General features: G+C 40.1%; 1 protein-coding gene across 1 annotated transcript in view; it reads left to right on the plus strand.

Moving 5' to 3' along the window:
- chst8 (carbohydrate (N-acetylgalactosamine 4-0) sulfotransferase 8) overlaps positions 1-5,642 on the plus strand; it is a 108,925-nt gene extending 103,283 nt beyond the window's left edge. Inside the window, exons 3-4 of the mRNA XM_008310874.3 lie at positions 541-581; positions 1,917-5,642. Of these exons, the coding sequence (XP_008309096.1) occupies positions 541-581; positions 1,917-2,987 (1,112 nt within the window). The 3' untranslated portion in view covers positions 2,988-5,642. The remainder of the gene's footprint in view (positions 1-540; positions 582-1,916) is intronic.
- Positions 5,643-19,921: the final 14,279 nt, after the last annotated feature.

Raw genomic sequence — 19,921 nt, forward strand, 5'->3', positions numbered from 1 at the left:
CAGGAGACAGGAGACTAAAGCTGTTGTCTGTCCAGCTGCACACACACACACACACACACACCTACATTTTTATTACCAACTTTATTTCCTTCCTCCATTTCCTTCCTTTCGTTTCCTCCTTTCCTTACTGCTGGTTTCCTTTCGTCACCATTTCCTTTACAATTCTAATTAAATTTGACAATAAAACCATGTCATTTCTCCTCAATTTTTCCCTTTGTCCTTCCCTCATTTCCGTCCATCTTCTACATCTGTTTTCTTTCTCTCTTCCCTCCTTACACCCACCTGCCCTCAGAACTCACTCACTGGTATTTCATACCACCATTACAGCCATCCACCTGGTATTTGTGAAATATTCAAACGAAGGTCGTTTCAACAGCTGACACCCTAAGTGTTTTTTTGTGTGTGTGTGTGTATGTAGGAATTGTTCAACTAATGGAGTCACTGATGCATCGAAAGCACCAAAGGCAACATAAAGACAAAATGTATGTACTTTTCTTAAGTGCTAATTTTCCCTCTTTGTTTCATTTTCTCCCTCTTCAGGTACAACATTCCTGATCACACCACAGGAGCAGCAGACAGAGGTACGCGTTTGTTCACTTGTTTGTTTGTTTTTTTTTATAACTAAAACACATATCCTACCACTCATTAAACACATATATACAGCTCCTACCACTCATAAAAAAAAAAAAAGATCATTGGCCATATAGCTCTCAGCACGTCTGAAAGCATCTGTGTGTAGAGCGAGGCGACCTCACAGCCGGCTGTCAATCACTGGAACCTCAGTGAGTCAACGCAGTCGATTGAACTGAATTTAAGTGGGAATGTACACAACAAAGACGTTCACGTAGCTGAATCACGTCTAATTGGTTTAGAATTCAATAAAAACATATTTCAATGACTTTAGAGCAGGTATGTCCAACTCAAGGCCCGTGGGCCGCATTTGGTCCACAAGATCATTTTATTTGGCCCACAAGATCATGTGTTTGGTTGTCTTAAAATTAATATCTATTTTCAGTGTTTACTTATTGGGTAAAATGCAGCGGTCGAATCCTGTGCAAGGCGAGGAATTTACGATTCTTCTTTCTTGAATACCAATTCTAACCAAGTTGAAACTAAAAACACAGATCGCCCGTTGTATTTATGATCGCATCGTGGCATCGACAGTTCAATAAATAATAAACCTGTTTGACCCACGGTTTAGACTGTGTTTTGACTGACAAGTCATTGTTATGACAACAACAGAGTCTACAGGATTATTTATAGTTTTATAATTTACCCTTCAAAATAACCAGACTAGAAAAGTAATAACATTCTAGAATTCATTGCCGTGTCACCAAAGTTAAAGGTTTTTAATATAACTAGAGTACACTCTGTTGTTCATTTTCAATATTTTTGTCCAATTATGAGGAATCTTGAATTTTTGCCTTGCACCAATCAAGCGTAGAGAAACTCCTCGCTGCAAACGAAGGGAAACGGCAGTTTGTGTCAAAAGTTGGGACGGGCCAAGATTCATGGTGGTCTCGTCACCTTGACATAGTTAATTTAGAATTACGCGTCCACCCCATTGGCTTTACGATTCCATTACAGGATTTAATTGAAATCAAACATTAAAATGGATGATGGCCCGCAGCAACATCTGGTGGTAATCAAGGAGAAGACGGTTCCCATCAGATTGGCCATTTAGTGTTGAGAAGACGTTGTTATTGTGTTGCAGCTCAGTCTATTGGTTATAGGTCACGAATGGAGCTGGGCAATATGTGACATTTGCTTGGCAAGTCAGAGTTTTTTTTTTTGAGAGCAACAGTGAAATAGCACCACCAAGTGGATTGTGTGGGTACTGAAAACGAAACATATCTATTTCGGTCTAAACATTGTTTGCCAGTGTTTCTTATACCTGTGCTGTCACTGTCTCACAGGTCATGAAGGACCCGCCTACAGAAATGGCCCTGTCCAGTCTGGTCAGTCCGGTCAAGCTTCCACTGAGTCCAGATCCACTGCCCTCGCTGTCTCAGGAGCAGGAGACAGGCTCTCTCATTACTGCTAACAGACAACGGAAACTACTGAAAACAAGCCCCCCCCTCAGCCACACTAACAACACCGTAGCCGCTTCTTCGTCCTCAACAACACCGGGAATTAATGTACCCGAAAGCTGGATAGAGCTGGGCAAAATTCTGAGAGATCGCAAGAATCTGATGGGAGAGATATGTGCCATGTACAAAAGCAACATCTCCAACACCGTCACAAGTGCGCAAGTGTCGCAGATCTTTGTGGTTGATAAATACAAGCTGATGTACTGTGAGGTTCCCAAGGCGGGCTGCTCCAACTGGAAGAGGACGCTGATGGTGCTGGCCGGCAAAGCCAAAAACATCGAGAAGATCAACCACGACACGGCCCACTACGCCAACAACCTGCTGAAGCTGAACTACTACGACCTGCAGGGCATAATGCACCGTCTGAGGACCTACACCAAAGTCCTGTTTGTCAGAGAACCCATGGAGAGGATGGTGTCGGCCTACAGGGACAAGCTCGAAAATCCTAACTCCTACTACCATAACTTGTTTGGGAAACCCATCATCCGCAAGTACAGACAGAACCCATCTGAGCATGCCCTCAAAACAGGGGACGGGGTCACTTTTAATGAATTTGTCCAGTATTTGTTGGACGTCTCCCGCCCGGTGGGAATGGACATCCACTGGAATCCCGTCAACAATCTCTGCCACCCTTGTCTTGTGGACTATGACTTCATTGGCAAGTTCGAAAACATGGAGGACGAGTCCAACTTTCTGCTGCGATTGATCGGAGCGCCAAATGACTTGAGGATGCCTACGTTCAAAGACAGGAACCCGAAGGACGTGAAGACTTCTGCAAGTATTACAGAGACCTACTTCCAACAGGTCAACCTGGAGCAGAGACAGAGAGTCTTTGACTTCTACTTCAGGGACTACCAGATGTTTAACTACTCCAAGCCTTTCAAAGATATAAACTAAACGACTTCTTTGAAGACTTTACGTCACAGTTACATTCCACGACATCTAACATCTTAATCACAAATCTTTGAATGGAGTCCGTCAGTCTTTCTAGCTATTTACTCCTCAAGGTCTGATGGACTTGTGTTTGGTTCATATATGTGTCCAGTGTTGCTGAAAAAACCAGCAGACAGTGAAGCTCCTAGGTTTTTTTTTTTTTTGTGGCTTGGATTTTGTCACGACCTTCTGAGGATGTCGCCTCCAACATCCTCGAAGGTCACGTTGAAAAGACGCTGCACTCGTGGTGGTAATCGTAACGTCTTTTATCATTGCCCACATAAACGTGGGTCTACGTAAATATGGGTGAGTCCAAATACTGTATATTATGATTTGGTTTTTTTTAATGCTGCTTTTGATTAATTTTAACACAATGTTCCTGTTTTAAATCAAAAGTTGAAGTAACAATAGTTTATCGGTGGGGTAGAAGAGTTAATGTTGTGGTTTTTGGCGAGGTCATTCTTGTAATCAGTAGGCTTTAAATATACACAATTCCCTGTCAGCCAGACGACCTTTGCTAATGTGTTTATTAATGGACAAACTCACCACAGGTGCCAAACATACAGTAGGGTTAGGGTTTCATTCCAAGGTGAAGTTGAAGTTGTTCGATTCATGAAGGTTTGTTTTTGGTGTGGATGTTTGACGGGTTTTTTTTTTTTTAATTGTCCGCATTTATGTTTTGACTTGTACAGAGCGTTATGGCGCTGACACAGCACAGACACAGAAGAACATGTAAAGCAGTGACCACGTAAAAGCTTTGTGCATCTACTGTAGCATTTTTGTACATCGGACTATATCTCCGGTCGGGTCGCGCTCCACTCAGACCCACTCTACTACGAGTATTCCTTGGGTTGTCATATGCAGGACTTGCAGGGTACTTTGCATCGTTGCCAATGTATTTTCATAATAACACTTTACTATGTCACTGTACGCTGTTCGTTTTTCCTCTGGACAATTAAAAACCTCTACTTAACGACGTTGGGATACTCGGAGAAGAAGAAGAAGAAGAAGATGAAGAGCGACTTGGCGTCTACCTTCACATTAACTCTGAGATGACACTCTCCTTCTTTGACATCGGTTCTTCTCTACTATACACACACACACACACACACACACGCTTTCCTCCCACTACTGTGTAAAATTGTACAATGGGCATTCAGATGATTGTGTATATATATTTATATAGTTCTATGTATTTCTATTATGCTTCTCTGTGGAGATGATGTCGGTTTCCTTTTTGATGCCACTCTTTGTTGTTTCAGTGACACTACTATCGTGTTTTCTATCTGAAGAGTTGATTTCCAAAAATGAAAAAAAAATGAAAAAAAAAGAAGAAAAGAAAATACCCAGAAACTGACGACAGTGTGGAAAAACAATAAATAAATAAATATTTAAAAATGCAGATTTGAAGCCACACAGATTCATAAATAAATCAGTGAATTTTAATCTTTAAAATCTCCAAACGTTTTATAATAAAAAATGGATATGTGAAATTTTGGAAATGAGCTCTTAAATATTAAATGAGCCCAGTTCTGTTGGGTACTGATGGAGTCACAGAAAACCCTGTACAAAACAGCTGCATTCCACCTGGTTGTTTAAAACATTCAATTATAGCCAAAACCACTCACGTTTGTCTGTGTTTCGGTGTGTTTGTAACGAGGTGAGAAATTAGCAGGAAATAGGAGAAAAACAATTTATCATTTTATATCTGAATTATTCATGACATTCTAATCACCCGTGGTTTTATTCCTCTGTAAAATACAGTTAATCGTTTTTTGCAGTTTGAAGATTATATGGGATAAAAGTTCCATCGAGGTTTTCACACCGAGGTCTGTTAAAGTGTCGATATTTGACCAAAACCAAACATTTGGATTAACTGCTTTTTTTTTGCTTAATTTGCAAATCACAAAATAAAAATTATGAAGTAATGACACAACGGGAACTCTAAAATACATGTACTCGACTTACGACAAGTGATGATAAACCAGATTGTCACTGGTTTATGACATGAGAGGAAATCAAAGTTGTACATGTTGGTAATTATTTGTTTGTTAAAGTGTCAAAATTCCTACCTTTACTTAACGACAACTTCCCAAAAAACAAAAATACCGAATGACCAAATCTGTCACAGACCCTAGAGAAATTTATCTACGGAAATATATATGCATACATATATATGGACACGTGTTGACATATATACTGTATTGACGCATATATACATATATCTATATAGAAAATGATGCACTTTTGAGATACAATCTATTTTTCCACATATCCAAAATCGTATCTTTTTTTTTGTTTTGTTCTTGTTGCACATCAGACCACACTGTGACCAAACACGATGTTTATGTCACGGGCCGCCAACGTTGTTGAATGAAGCATCTGTTCCCGCCCCGTTTGAGGTCAAATCAACGCGCTTTAGCGAGTTTTCAACATGATTCCATCGACACATAGATTCACACCGACAGAATATATATATAAATATATGTGGTACAGTATGTTACACTGGAGGAGAGAAAACTCAAGGTACATTTAATCAAGTCTTTGGTCAAAATCATCACGGATTTTATTGAGTGCAATTGGTATGAATTTGAGATTGAAAAAAAAAAAAAAAAAAAATCAAATTTACACCATGAGTTGACAAATAAGTAGATCCTGAAAAGATGATTTCGACCGCGACTCATTAACCGTGTCTTGTCTAAAGTGAAACAATCGCGACTTAGCTACACTTTACAAATGAATACGTGTTTTTATGTGACATGATATTTTATTATTATTCTTTGCTTATGGGTAAAGGGAAATTTATATGATTTAAATTATTACACACACTATAATGGAGATGTCTGGTGATTGATAATTGTGTAAATCTAAGTCAGTATAGTGCGTCGGCTTTTGCAGTTCCAAAATTGTTAAGGCTGCGGTCAGAGCATATTTAACGTCTGGCCGGATCAGCTACTAGGCTACAATGAGTATTGCTTTGGCAAATACTGTGTAAACACAGAAGCATAAATACAGTAACAAGTGAATGTATAACTACTTATAAATGGTGCAAAAGTGTGTCAAGCATAATCTCAAGCCCTTTGCCTTATTTTACACTGCCAATTTTATGGTGTGTTTCAGGAAGATTTCTTCTTCAGGTGGTCTGTTGTTTCTGACTGAGTGTCTACTAAATAAACTGTCTTTACCATTTCCACTGTGTGTGTGTTACATTTGTTGGTGTATCATTCTGAGCTTTGCACTGATCTCATGGTTATTACCTTATTGGTCAGACAGTTTAAGGTAACAGCCACTAAAAACGCTTGGTTTTTTTTACCTCCTTAATTACAAATCCCAAACTACGATTAGCAATTTAACGTTCGCATTAAAACCACGACGTCCGACATTTACTGCCCATCTTTAGTGCTTCATTTGAGAAACTACCAAATGCTGCTTCACATTTCATTTCACTCTATACGTTGACTTACAATGAGACATGAACTGTAGTGTGACAGAAATAATACTATGATTTATTTAGAAAAACAAAACAGCTCAAGGTTACCAAAAAGTGTGACATTTGATTTATTTAGAAAAACAAAACAGCTCAGGGTTACCAAAAAAGTATAAAGTAAAGATTGTAGGCTGTTGAGGTTGATGTTATTCCAGGAATATGACAACATACAGTGATTTAATTTTATTTAAATGTTTTTGCGTGTTATTTTCTCCTTTACTGTGTGACCGTTCTGTCAATCTGCTCAAACAACAAATTGGAGAAAGACGGCGGCGGCCACCTGTTCTATTGACACAATGGAAATAAATCACAGAACAAATTGGTTTGTTGAGACGTGAGACGCTTCGGCACGAGGACCAATTGTCTGCCCATCCGTCTCACAGATGTTGACATGCATTATTTCAGAGAAAGAAAAAAAAATCTGAAGAACATTTGACTGCACAGAAACCAGAACAGAAATGATCTTTGTAGAATAAAACAGCTGCAGAGAAAACAGGCCGAGCAGATGGCAATTCCACTGCGGTTTAATGAAGCGTCGACTTCCTGCTCAAATACGTTCTCGATTCATGAAAGCGTTTACATGCATTTAACAGAAGAGTCGAAGAGAAACTTCACGAGGAATTGTGTACAAACACAACGGGCTGGACACATCAACAATAATACTAAAACCAGGTTATATATGTAAATATAGTCAGATTTAGTTTATGGTAAAAATATATTTGAATCATATTCATCCAGAAGAAGTTGCAAACAACTTTGTTGCAACACAAAACAAGACAACACAAGAAATTTAGTCAAAGCTTTTCAGATAGATAGACTTTACTAAGCTAGATAGAACCGTGTAGTTTCAAACCAAAACCTGTGAATTTATCTTTTCAAGGGGTTGTGGACAATGGTTCTATCCACAAAAGGGGGCGCTGCAGACAAAGTTTGGGAACCAACGCTTTATGTAATGACAAATTAAGACAAATTGTTTCTATTTAGTTTGTGTGTGTGAGAGAGAGTGTGCGACAGACAGATGATTACTGCAGCACAAGTTGATCACTCTTTTGGAGTCAGAAATTTGACGAAACGCTCTGGGCTGATTTCCGCAGCAGCTCGTGTATAAGTCATGAGAGCACTTTGGGGGAAGTTTAAACTGTGGAGAAAACAAAAGCCATCCATTTACTTCATTAGTGTGCGTGGAAAATCTTGACATGCTTTGAAGAGAACGTGCTTGTGCAGCTAAAACAGCTCTAGGGCCCAGAGCAGACATGCAAGGGAGGCAACCAAACACCCCCCCCCCACCCCACCCCCCCAGTGATAAACAACCTTGCTTTGGTTTGGAGGTCTGTAAAAATGAGAATTTTGCTCCATTTTTCAAGTATTATTAGTATAAGTCCCTCCATTTATCCTCATGTTTGCCTTCAAGCTAGCATTAGCTCGGTGGATGACAGGTTTCTGCTGACTCTCTGATGACGGGCCTCTATCCAGCAAACATTTACAGAGGGAGAGAGAGAGAGAGAGAGAGAGAGAGGGTACAGTGACTCACACCACTCAGTCACACAAACTCTGTGGTGACAACAACAGAGGTTGAATTATAACACAAAGTCAGGAAAACCTACTGTTATCACAGCAGTTTTAGTCACAGCATTAGGAGGAGCACACGATACAGATGTAGAGGTTGTCAAATAACAACTCAAAAACAGCTGGTACAGTATGAATGTTGGTGTTTAGGCTCTTTACTCTGGAAAATAATCACTCAGTGACTCATGACCTGAGTCACAGTTTTCCATTTGGTAAGTTTAGATCTGGTAACGTCTTTGGTTTAGAATTAAACTGTCTCTGGTCTTCAGTTACATTCATCTTCCACAACTTCATACGACAACTTTCGAGGCACTTAAATTCAAGGTCACATTCATATCTATGGTCATTCTGGGTGGGAAAAGTTGAGTAACTCACGCAAAAATGGGAAGAGAACCCACACGGAAAGACCAGGGATCAAACCAGTGACGTGTTCTTGCTGTAAGGCAAGAGAAGCTAACCGTTAGTTAGAGGAGATTTTCCTTGAATCTGTTATGATTTGAAAGAAGAAAAAGAAAAAAATAATCAGATGTCAAAGATTCCAGAGGAACAGGGATTTGTGTTCAACATAAAGGTCAGAACCCTAGAGTTGTTCAACAAGTGGCCACCATGTGGCAGAAGTGGACTACTGCACAAACATAATCCATGTCAGGAACAGTAGATAAATCAATTAATCCTCAGACTCATGCAATCTTAAGTCAGGAACAGTAGATAAATCAATTAATTCTGAAAGTCTGAAAGTCTTTTAAATCAATGTTTCTTTTTCTCTGAGATCCAGAAAACATGTTGACAAACGTCAGATACTCATTTTCTCTGACTGTCATTCATGTCTGGGTAAATCTCGCGTTTTGTTCTGACAAAACATCACAACAAACAACAGACACAAAGCTCATTAAAATGATCTGCCGGGGCTTTGTTATTAATCAACCAAAACAAGGGGGACAGGTGGGAAATTATTTTACAAGGACTCTCCAATTAGGAGTGCTGTTGAGGGGGAACACCCCTCCCCAAATTCTCACTTGTTTAACCTGCCTGAACCGTGTTCTTTAAATAAAACTCTGTTTTCTGACAAAATGTTTGACAGCATCAATATTATCTGAAAAAAAACAACAACAAATAAATAAAAGATTATTTGTTTCGTTTCCCCTCACATGTGTGAAGATTTTCATGGAACATTTTGTCAGGTGTAGCTTTAGCGCCACCTGTGGAACTTGAAATGATGAATGTAATGTGAAGCTTTGACACAACAATCCAGCTTCGTGAATGGGGTTTATTAAACTGAACGACTGTATAACACAGCTCTCAACTGCTGTATCCCAGATATTGTAGTCACATACAGTATATTACCACATGAGGGCAGTACTACACCTAGAATACCACGAACCACCTCACAGCTTCTATGCTGTCTCACATAGTATTAGTAGCAACACTCAAAAGTCTTGAGAACAGTAGTAAATACTTTTATTCTCTCTCTCTCCGCCGTGTTTCTGGTTCGACACTTAAACAGCCATAAAACCTGGAGCACGTCACCAACCTCAGCTATAAACTGGCAGTGACATGAATTATGCAGCGTTCTTGATGAACTGAAATCAATAAACAAAGAATCCGTTTTAAAGTCAGTCACTCAGGCTGTTGCCGCTGCTGTTGTTACGAGTAGGACGGTTCTTTAACCTTGAAGCCGGTCTCACAGTTTGACATGAGCTGTAGAAAATAAATGAAACATTCAGGCCGTTTCTACACCTCCAATGACAGTGAGCTGTGGATTTATTTTTAATGATAAGAAACATTAAACTTTTAGAGTAACATCTGCCTGTTGATGCTAATGGACAGGATACAGAAATGATGGTCTTTCTATTTGACTTCATCAAATGGGCTCCAGCTCACGAACAAAATATGTGGTCTGTGTCCCATATTGTGGTACTGAGGATATTCTCTAGTTCAATGCAACATGAACCACTCTTTGTTTAAACATTACCATAGTCTCTGGACTATAAGTCACAGTTTTCTCATCTTTTGGCTGGGTTTGCGACTTATACTCAGGTGTGACATATATTGAAATATATAATTGCACGCGTTTGTTATTTTCACACTGACAGCCACAAAAAGGAACGCTAGGCTTATGTACTAGTATCTGCTACTCGTGTACCACTGAAAATGTATATGTTCGTTATTTTCACAATGACAGGCGCTAGAGAGCAGTGGTGCGACTTATACTCCAGAGCGACCTATAGTCCAGAAAATATGGTACACTACATGTTAAACAACAAAGAGTATAAAAAGAGTACCGTTAAACAACAAAGAGTATAAAAAGAGTCCAAAAAAAACAAACACTATTAAGATACAGCCATCCAGTAAGACTCTGCTCAAGACATTGATGTCAGACTTCAACCCTGTTGTCTACGTAGGCATATGGAGGCTTCCGATGTTTAAACAAACATGGCTAAGTCTTTTGGCAGGAAAATTACAAAAATAGCATGACATCACACTCCAAATTGTAGTGTAGTTATTACAGTAGTATTAGAGCCTGAGTCAGTGAGAGCCACAGAGTTACTCACAAGCACCAGCTGGCATAATATCTCACTACATTCTCATCCATAGACTTTGATTGTCAAAACACACACTCCTCTCAAACTGTTTAAAGTCAAACCCTGAGGCCTGTTACCACAGGTGTACAACAGGGCTCTGTCCTGGGGCCCCTGCTTTTCTTCAGCTACCAGATTCTCCCACAACAATACCTCCCATAAACACAACATTTAGATCCACTGTTTCTCAGATGACACCTAGTTCTACCTCAGTAAACCAAACTGCACTCTACTGCCCTCATCTACTGTTTAAAAAGAGCTCAAGGGGTAGTAGTAGTAGTAGTGGTGGTAGTAGTAATAGTGGTGGTGGTAGTAATAGTAGTAGTGTTGTTCTCTAGGAAGGACGGACTAAGATTCACTCTCAATCTGGTCTTGAGTCGATTTCTGTCATGACCAGATCGCACTGACCACAACACTACCCAAGGACCAAACTGCAGTACAATACATCAGATACAAAACAAACGAGTCTTTAACATGGATAAAATACAGTAACTGGATGACGGTCCCTAAAAAGACAGGGGTTTCCCAATGAGCAGGGCAGACGTGTCGGGGTGACGGGGATTCCCTATATAATTTGTGGCGAAACAAGACTGCGGTGGTAGTTGCTGGCGTTATGGATGTACGATAATGTTTTTTTTTTTGCTAGCTAACCGCTAGCTAACGGAGCGGCGGCGTGTTCGCCGTAGCGCACCGTCAGAATGACAACAGACTTGGGAACGAAAAACGAACAAAAAACATACAAAGTACAATTCGAGCAGAAATACAATTCAACAAGAGCTGGCGTTCATACATGAGTAACACACAAGACGGTCTGACACTGCGTTCAGCGTGAGCGGGGCTTATATACCCGGCAGCTAATCAGCGGCAGCTGGGAGACGCAGGTGGAGACGATGACGCTGATGTTTCGCGGGCAGCAACGGCTGAAGATGGTGATGATGATTAGCGAGCAGAGAAGGTAGTGTTCACTGTTTTATTTTTCCTATAACACCTTTATTTTACCAGGAATGATCCCTTAGAGATTCAGAATCGTTTTTGCAAGAAGGTCCTGGTCAGGATAATTTTACATTTTACATTTAACATCAAGGAAAACATAATAATCTAAACACATAATTCATGTTAATTCAGTAATCAAGTAGCCCTTAATCAAATGTTTAAAATGCACAATATTTGGAAGGTAACCCTAACATAACCCTAACCCAAAATCAGTTTGTGTATGAGGAACCACATACATTATCACCCAAAATCAGTTTGTGTATGAGGAACTACACACATGTCTTCTAGTGGCTTTAAGAGGGTAAAAAAAATCATCTAACAAGACAAACGTACCAATGTTCCAAAGTAAGATCGTGCAAAGAAGACCAGTCACGGTTTCATACAAGCTGCAGTGATGAATATAAAAACTACAATTTGTTACAAATCTTAGTACTAGCTGATATACTGAATCTAGTATTTTATAAGCGACTCCAGATTGGGTGCATTTATAATATGTCGCTGTAGTCAGTCACTAGACATGTCACTTGTATGAGTCTTTTTCTTGAGCAAAAAGAGAAACAATGTTTCTTCATGATGGCCATTCTTTATATGTTGCTTACATTGCCATCGATATTGGATGAAAATCCCCCAGATATCAACTTAAGTTTCGTTATATTGATCACATTTCTGAATGTGAACAAAACGATTGTGCAGTGAATCCAGAATTAAATGTCAGTGTGAACAACAGTGTATTTGCCGCACATTACTATGGGATCGACCCGTGTTAACCACCTTCTTAACTTCATCCACCTCTAACACAATCACCCAAGAAGCCAGCCTACTTTTGGCCACTCATTTTCGAGGAGAGGTGAGTTTTCCATGAATCACCTTCTGCTCCCGTCGTGTTCTGAAATGTGTCTCACCTCCGTCAAGCAGCATGAATGATGGGAGTGACAGAGAAGACACCTGCCCTGAACTGCCATTGACAGGGAGGAAGAAAAAGAAGAAGGGGTGAGGAAGGTGCACTGCCTGATGGGTGAAATACACAACTAGGCAACAAACTTGCAGAGACTATCACTTATAGTGACAGGCCAGGAGGTGCCGTGCTATTAGCAGGCCGTAGGGTAGGCCCCGAGCAGGGCCCGTCCCACCTAGGATGGATGGGCCTCTCTCGTGGGACTAAATTAATACTGGGAGTCGAGTGAATTGCTTTTGGAACAATGTCCTCCTAAGGAGCTAATCAGACAGGAGTTATCTAGGAGTGCCTGTAGGCTGGCTGAGGCTCTATGGCTGCTTGGCAGAAGGCAGGTGTACCACACCGACTTACTGCACTTCATTTTGAAACATGACAAAAAAGCGTCAAGAGCTCTGTATTATTTTAATTACACGATCCAGTTTAAACTAGCACTAGCAACAGAAAACCAAATGTTGATTAAATGTTTTGTTATTTAAGTGTTTAAATCCACAACAATTATAACAAGTGTAAATTAAATGGTAGCAACTACGTCTGATACTACATCTTTACTCATGAATGAGTTCATGAATTTATGGTCAACTAAGAGTGTCCAAATATTGTAATTAAAAAGTTTCCTGAAGATATATTTTGCGCTTAAAAATATGAGACCCATAGAAATTTAACGGATGCTTAAAAGGTAAAACTTGAGAGGCTGCTGGAGCAGATGATTTGTGCAGTGACTTGAGATTCAAATATCTCACTGGGAGCTGATTGGACAACTGATCGACGTGTTCTCTCGATTAGCAAAAGATACGATGGTAACGTATTGTAAGTTAGATGCTAATTACTGGATGTATGTGTATGTGTCTGTGTAGTTCCTTCTATATTAAAGTGATGATTTCATAAATAAACTTGTCTTCATATTTATTGTCAGTTTGGTCACTGGAAAAAAAAACCCCAAACCAAATCAAAAGTCATCAATGCCCTACATACAAAGGCATAATCTGACAGGATGGGGTCAGAGCTGAGACACAAGGACAGCAACACTAGGGCCACATACACATATTTATTCCTGCGTTACTTACGGCCATTAAACTCGAAGTGTTGGTGAAAGAAAATGTGTTTGCAGGCAGCTCATGTCTTCACAGCCTGTGGCAGTAGCCTGGAAGAAATCTGTGCCTCTGGCGTTCTCCCGACTGTGGATCTATTCACCCTCTGGTGGATGGCAAGAACATTTATACAATTCACTGCACAAAACAGGAGAATCACGCTTTATTATTATTATTTTTACTTTTATGGAAAGAAACGCTTTATTATTATTATTTTTATTTTTATAAAAAGAGAGTTATTATTATTATTTTTATTTTTATGGAAAGAGAGGCCCAGAGAGCCTCTATAGACCGTCATCCCTCGTGGATGTAGACCCACCCCATAAAACATAAAGCTCTGGAAAATATAGTACTGTAATTAGGACAGCAAATGACCAGTGGAGGATGTGGTTCCTTCTAATTTGAAGGAATAACAGATCACCACGATTCTCACCTATTCCTTGATTTGTGTCTTATTGTCATTTGTCCCAATTGTTCTAGGAACTATAATATACGTATTCCAGAGCTGTATGCCTCCTGGTGGGTTTGCCCAAGATAAACAGGTGCAGGACCCCTCCCCTGGAGTTAGGCCCTGGGGTGGGTCTTCCCTGGAGACTCTGAAAAGCCCAGTGGAGACCCAGGACATGCTAGAGGGACTATGTCTCTAGGCTGACCTGAATGCCTCAGGTCTCCCCTGGAAGAGCAGGACGGAGTGGCCGAGGAGAGGGCGGTCTGGGCTTCTCTGCTGAGGCTGCTACCTGACTTCAGATACAGTGTAGAAGCAGTATTAAAAAGCAGTAGTAATGGCATTAGTAGTAGTGTTATGATTCTAGAATTGATCATAAAGTGAGTATAAATGCTTGTGATTGGCTTATGAATCACCATAGGGATTAATCAATCTCGTCCATTGTCAACTGGGATTTGCCTTAACTCCCCAAGTGACTCAAAAATGGATTCATCAGTTGAAATTGAAAACTGAATATTTATTTACGTCCACATGGCATGTGACCCCGCAATGGACCGGCGCCCAGGGTGTAGCCTGTCACTCAGTCCAACCCTCCCTCACCCTAAAAAGCGTTAAGCTGTCAACCAAGGACTATTGGTTTGTTTAAAAACAAAAAATGTTCTGGAATATAAATATGCAAAAATTCCTCTTAAAGAATCAACCGCAATGACGTAGAGGCGACAGGACTCAAATGCACTCACCGTACGTCTCGTAATTTAAAGCATATTTGCGCAACATAAACATCACATCTTCATTTGAGAACTTGACAACCGCTCTGTTTACTGCTCAAAAACAAGACCCAAAGCCAGCATGATGACATGAACTACTCCACACGATTTGTTCAACTAAAAACAAAGAGAGGGACATCAGTGTTCAGTGCACAAAAACTGGTTGTTCAATAGTTAAAGTTGGTAAGATTGCATATTGTGACCATAAAATGTCATCAGCCAGCAGCTTCAGTCCCTGACAGGCAGTCTGCTGCACAGAGCACTCTCTCCTCTAGCCTCAGGTGCTGGACACACTTTCTACCACCCTCCCCACCCTCCACTCTTCCTTCTCCCACCCCTTTGTCGTCTCTCATTCTCCCTCTTTTTCCATCTCTCTCACTCTCTCCCCCTTGTCGCTCTTCTTTACCAGGCTGCAGTGGCCCATCCTTTCCTCCCACCCCAGCTGCAACCCTCCCCTCTCGGTCACCCCGAGGCACTCAGCCTCCATATTGTGTCAGTGCAGAAGGCCTCTCAGTGTTGACAAAGCAGCAGCAGGCCTTCAGAAGACACATCAAACCCTGTCCCTCCTTGCCGCTGTTAGGGATCTCAGCACAAAACCAAAGGACACAGTCTCCAGTTTCGGTCCGAGTCCATAACTGCTCTCAACAGCACGGCCAACGACAGGAGAAGACCCCGGAGGATGCCACGTGTACCAGAAACTCCAGCCGTTGAAGACAAAATCTGTTGGATGACAGCGTTGTGATGAAGGTTTTTAAATTTAAAGCATAAGTCAAGGCTGTGGGTTGATTCCGTGGTGACACATGCAGTCTAATGAGGACTGTGGCTGCTCTGCAGTGCCAGGGACTTCACCCTCCAGGCACGCTGAATAGAGGGAATGGTATGTGATGCATACCAGATGTGATTGGAGACATCACACTGTTCACGTTGTTACTGCTAACCAAATAGTCGTTGCAACAAAAAGCAAACGATCATTTTTCCTCTATTCACACATTCACGGCATGATCCTGGATTTGTCTCAGACTGTCCTTGACCTGGAGCCAAATAACACTTTTCAGAATGGTCTATTTTAAAGAATTTAAGTCCTTATTGCATCAGGAAGATAGAAGTTTGGCAGTAAGGACCTTAAAAAATAGAAAAAATGAAATAATAACTCCATCTACTCCTAAACACCAAAAATCTGTGACTTCTTTTCATTCATTTACATCAGGTTCACTCGATTCTAGTCTTAAAGACTTTTAAAGGTACTGATGTGCTTCTTGTACATGTCCTGTAATTATAAGTTAAGACCACATGATGGCAGCAACAAGGATGTTTTTTTATTACTGTATTATAATGTTTCTTAAACAGCAGTTCTGGTTCTCTTTGTTCTAAATAAACTTAACTAATGACTTTTACCAGGCTGAGAAAGTTGAAGCGTTTTCTTCTATTTTGCGTAACACGTCCAGATAATTTCAATAATGACATTTGATCCTGTATTGTAAATGTATTGTTTCTTCTAAGAAGAAGCAAAAACATTTTTTGACATAATATTTATTGTATTTTATTGTTTTTTTCTCCTAAACCTAATACTACCATGGTCCCCTCAAATATGTATCTATTTATAGAGAATTCAAAGAGGAGGACATGATCTAAGGAACCCCTGTTACCACAGCAGTGTAGCAGGGGTTTCTCTATTAGTCCAGTATGAAATTAAATGTATAGGGTGACAGGTTCAAAACCTCAAATGCCCAAGAGACACCTTCAAACACGACCAAAACCTACTGGTCAGAGGAGACACGTCTAGAACCAGTTGACCAAGGAGATGTTGTTTAAACTGAAAAACAAACACAGTGAAACCCAGAGTATGCAAATGTGACGGAGCTGTGCGTCAGTGTGTGAGTAACTGGTCATCTATTAACACTGGAGTAAACCACGAAGAAGGAAGAACGTTAGAAGAACATATCTTGACGCTGTGACCTTGATCGTTGTTTTTGTCCTTGAACACATTCCTAAGTGTCCAGTCACATTTCAATACTGTAACAGCAGTCCAGTAATTAAAAGGTCATTGGGGTCATGTGTTACACATCCAGAAAAATGACCAAAGCAGTGACGAGCTCAGAATCACTTGACAGAAACACCAGCGCTGCAGTTTTACCTGTTCAATTCCAACTGACTCTCAAAAAAAATCCCACAAGCTCTCACTTTGTATAGAGCTATTTCAGAAACTTAATTGCTGGTATTATGCACTTGAGGCAATTCTTCACAGTGCTTGTTAGGTGTTTGTGTGCAACACAGCACCACACGGTCTATTAATAAACCGACACCCTCTTACCCCTCGATCCCCTTCTCCCTCTTTCTCCATTTCTCCCTCGCTCTCCCTCTTTTCCTCCCCCTCTTTTTGAAATAATGAACAATAAGTGTCGCTGCTCCACCTCAGACACACACCAACATCAAGCGGAATGTCAAATGGCTGCAAGAACGGAGCGATTGACAGCAACCGGGCTCCACCAGGCATGCAGATTAGTAAAAGCAAGTTCTGAATGTTCCCCTCAAACTTTCTCCACGTGCCTGAGGGGAAAGAAGGGTGCTGATGTGATGTGAAATGCTTGAAAGAGAGTCTTACCAGTGCTCACATTCAGAGGGCTGGATGTGACTGTATTGCAGCAGCTGTTTCTCACCTCGGTGTGTTCACAGTGAGCAGGTCACGTATGAAGAAGCACGGTTGTTCTGTGGCCCTGATTCTCCTGGAAGTGAAGTGGAAGGTCCTGGAAGATCCAGTGAGGTCTAATGAGAAAGATAACTTACAATATGACATGAGAAAGTCACTGCTGGAAGTCTTTTTCTGCCTCATGTCCCAAAATATTTAGACATACTGTATGTCATACGTATATATATTTGAATTGATATAATTGAAGATAAACATGTTTTAGCCTCCCAAAAACAGTTAACCTAAAGAACATCAAGTGATTTCTCTCTGAACAAATTCATTTTGGAACATTTTACTTTACATATGGAAGTCATTCATCCATACATCCCATAATATTAAATTCTCACTCCCATCTTTTACCATGTGGATTTTGTTCTGTGTATTATCTAAACACGAGCACCTTTTTTTTTTTTTTTTTTAAACAATCATGTTTCTCTCGTCTGTTCAGTTGATATGCACCGTCTTCTTTCCAGTAATCCCTACAGTCCTTAGTCTGGATTGAACTTCTTTAAGAAACAGGGAATTTTACTTTTTAATAATATTTCTAGCTCCAGTCAGTGATACTTGATCATTGATTTGATTTATTTTTCTCCTCCTTCCAAGCAAAGTCCAAATGAACTTAGTTAGTTACAACTCAAATGTTGTGTGCACTTTGCTTGTGTTTATCCTCTTACCAAAGGCAGTAATTCATTTTATTCATAATATTATACATTTGATGTTCCATCAAGTTTTTATGTTTACATTTGGAAGAGTCTAATCTAATGAAATGTGGATATTTGAAGGTTTAACTCGAGTTCAAAATTGAGTTCAATTTTTTTTGACATTTTCTTAACATGTCTTGACACTTTGACCTTTATCTCCATCTTAGGAGGTGTAATGATTCTGACATTCTTCTTTTTCACTGCACTTCAAATTGTCAGAGTTACCAAAACACCATGCTCTGTAAATGATCGTGTACTCAACCATACAGTGTAGTATTTGTACATACAGAACATATTTGCTCAGTGCAGCTGCAAACCAGTACTATGACAATATAATAAACATAACTGAAGAAAAAGCCCATCTGACTCTTCAGTGTCAGACTCTGACCTGAATGCATCAGACTGATTCACCATGCAGTAAAAACAGTGGCTCTGTGTATAATGAAGCGTTAAATTGTGCTAATGGTTAATGAATGAATGAAACAATATGTCGCTAAACAACGACTTCATTGTATGTGAAAGTAAACGTGCGCACAGAACATTTCTGAGTTAGGAAATACAGTAACACACTGTGTCGACCGCATGTATTTACATATTTACACAGTGAGAAAGACCTTTGTATTTTGACTTTTGATCTTTTCAAAACGTAGTACAAATGTTAAGAGGCTATCATCGGATTCAACTGAAACATTTAGTTTGAGACAAACTTTTTTTTTTGGTCAGGAAACACAGATGTTTGGATTTGTTGTGAAAAACCAAAACTCTGTTCAATTCCTAAGGATGACCTAGTTCTTCACTTCCACAAAGATACTCCGCTAAAATCCATAAATTAAGGAAATTAACTGACGGGGCCCGGGGCCACTTTGTAAGCTATTTAAATCTTTAAATTTACAACATCCCTGCATACTTCATGTAATTGAACTAACTCCAGGCTTGTTTCCTTTAATGAGTAGAAAACCCCCAGTTTCCCCTGCAGTTTGTACCTTTGGAAACAACAAATCTATGCCGGAGGGGATGATGGGATGGGAGCGCTCGGAGGCAGGCTGAGGGTCCTCCTCATTACCAAACCTGATGTCTCCTACAGCCCTACACCCCGCCTGTTGTTTTTTTCATTTTGTACCATCTAGAGCTGGGATATAAAACGATCACGACTTGTGTTCCTGAAGACTCAGATGAACCATTAAAGCTTCGATTTGTTCGATTCTCTAGAACTTTTTCCAGGATTTTTTTTTTTTTTTTTTTTGCAATCAATAACACATTCATACACTGGTTGGCGCCAAATATCAAGAAACAAATCTCTGGCCTCTCTTCGGATGTCGGTACAGAGTAATTATTGGGCTTAGTGTTGCATCAATTATTCACAGATATTTACCCGCAAATAAACAAACATGCAAATAAATAAATAATCATCTCCTTGGTGTGAGCACCTGCTCGACTCTCTCTTCTCTTCCCCTTCTACTCTGCTCTGGTGCAAAAGTCGCATAATGCCCCCCGTGCTCCATCCTCTGCTTTGAAAAGGAAATAAATAAAAGAGAAAGAAAGAAAATGTGCCTGAGTCTTATTTTCAAAAAAAGTCCGCAGGCAGTCTGCTTTCTTTCTTTGGGGAATGAGGGGAGTTGGGGGAGGTGAGG

The sequence above is a fragment of the Cynoglossus semilaevis genome, chromosome 5 (genome assembly GCF_000523025.1).
Source record: "Cynoglossus semilaevis isolate Cse_v1.0 chromosome 5, Cse_v1.0, whole genome shotgun sequence".
Classification (NCBI taxonomy): domain Eukaryota; kingdom Metazoa; phylum Chordata; class Actinopteri; order Pleuronectiformes; family Cynoglossidae; genus Cynoglossus; species Cynoglossus semilaevis.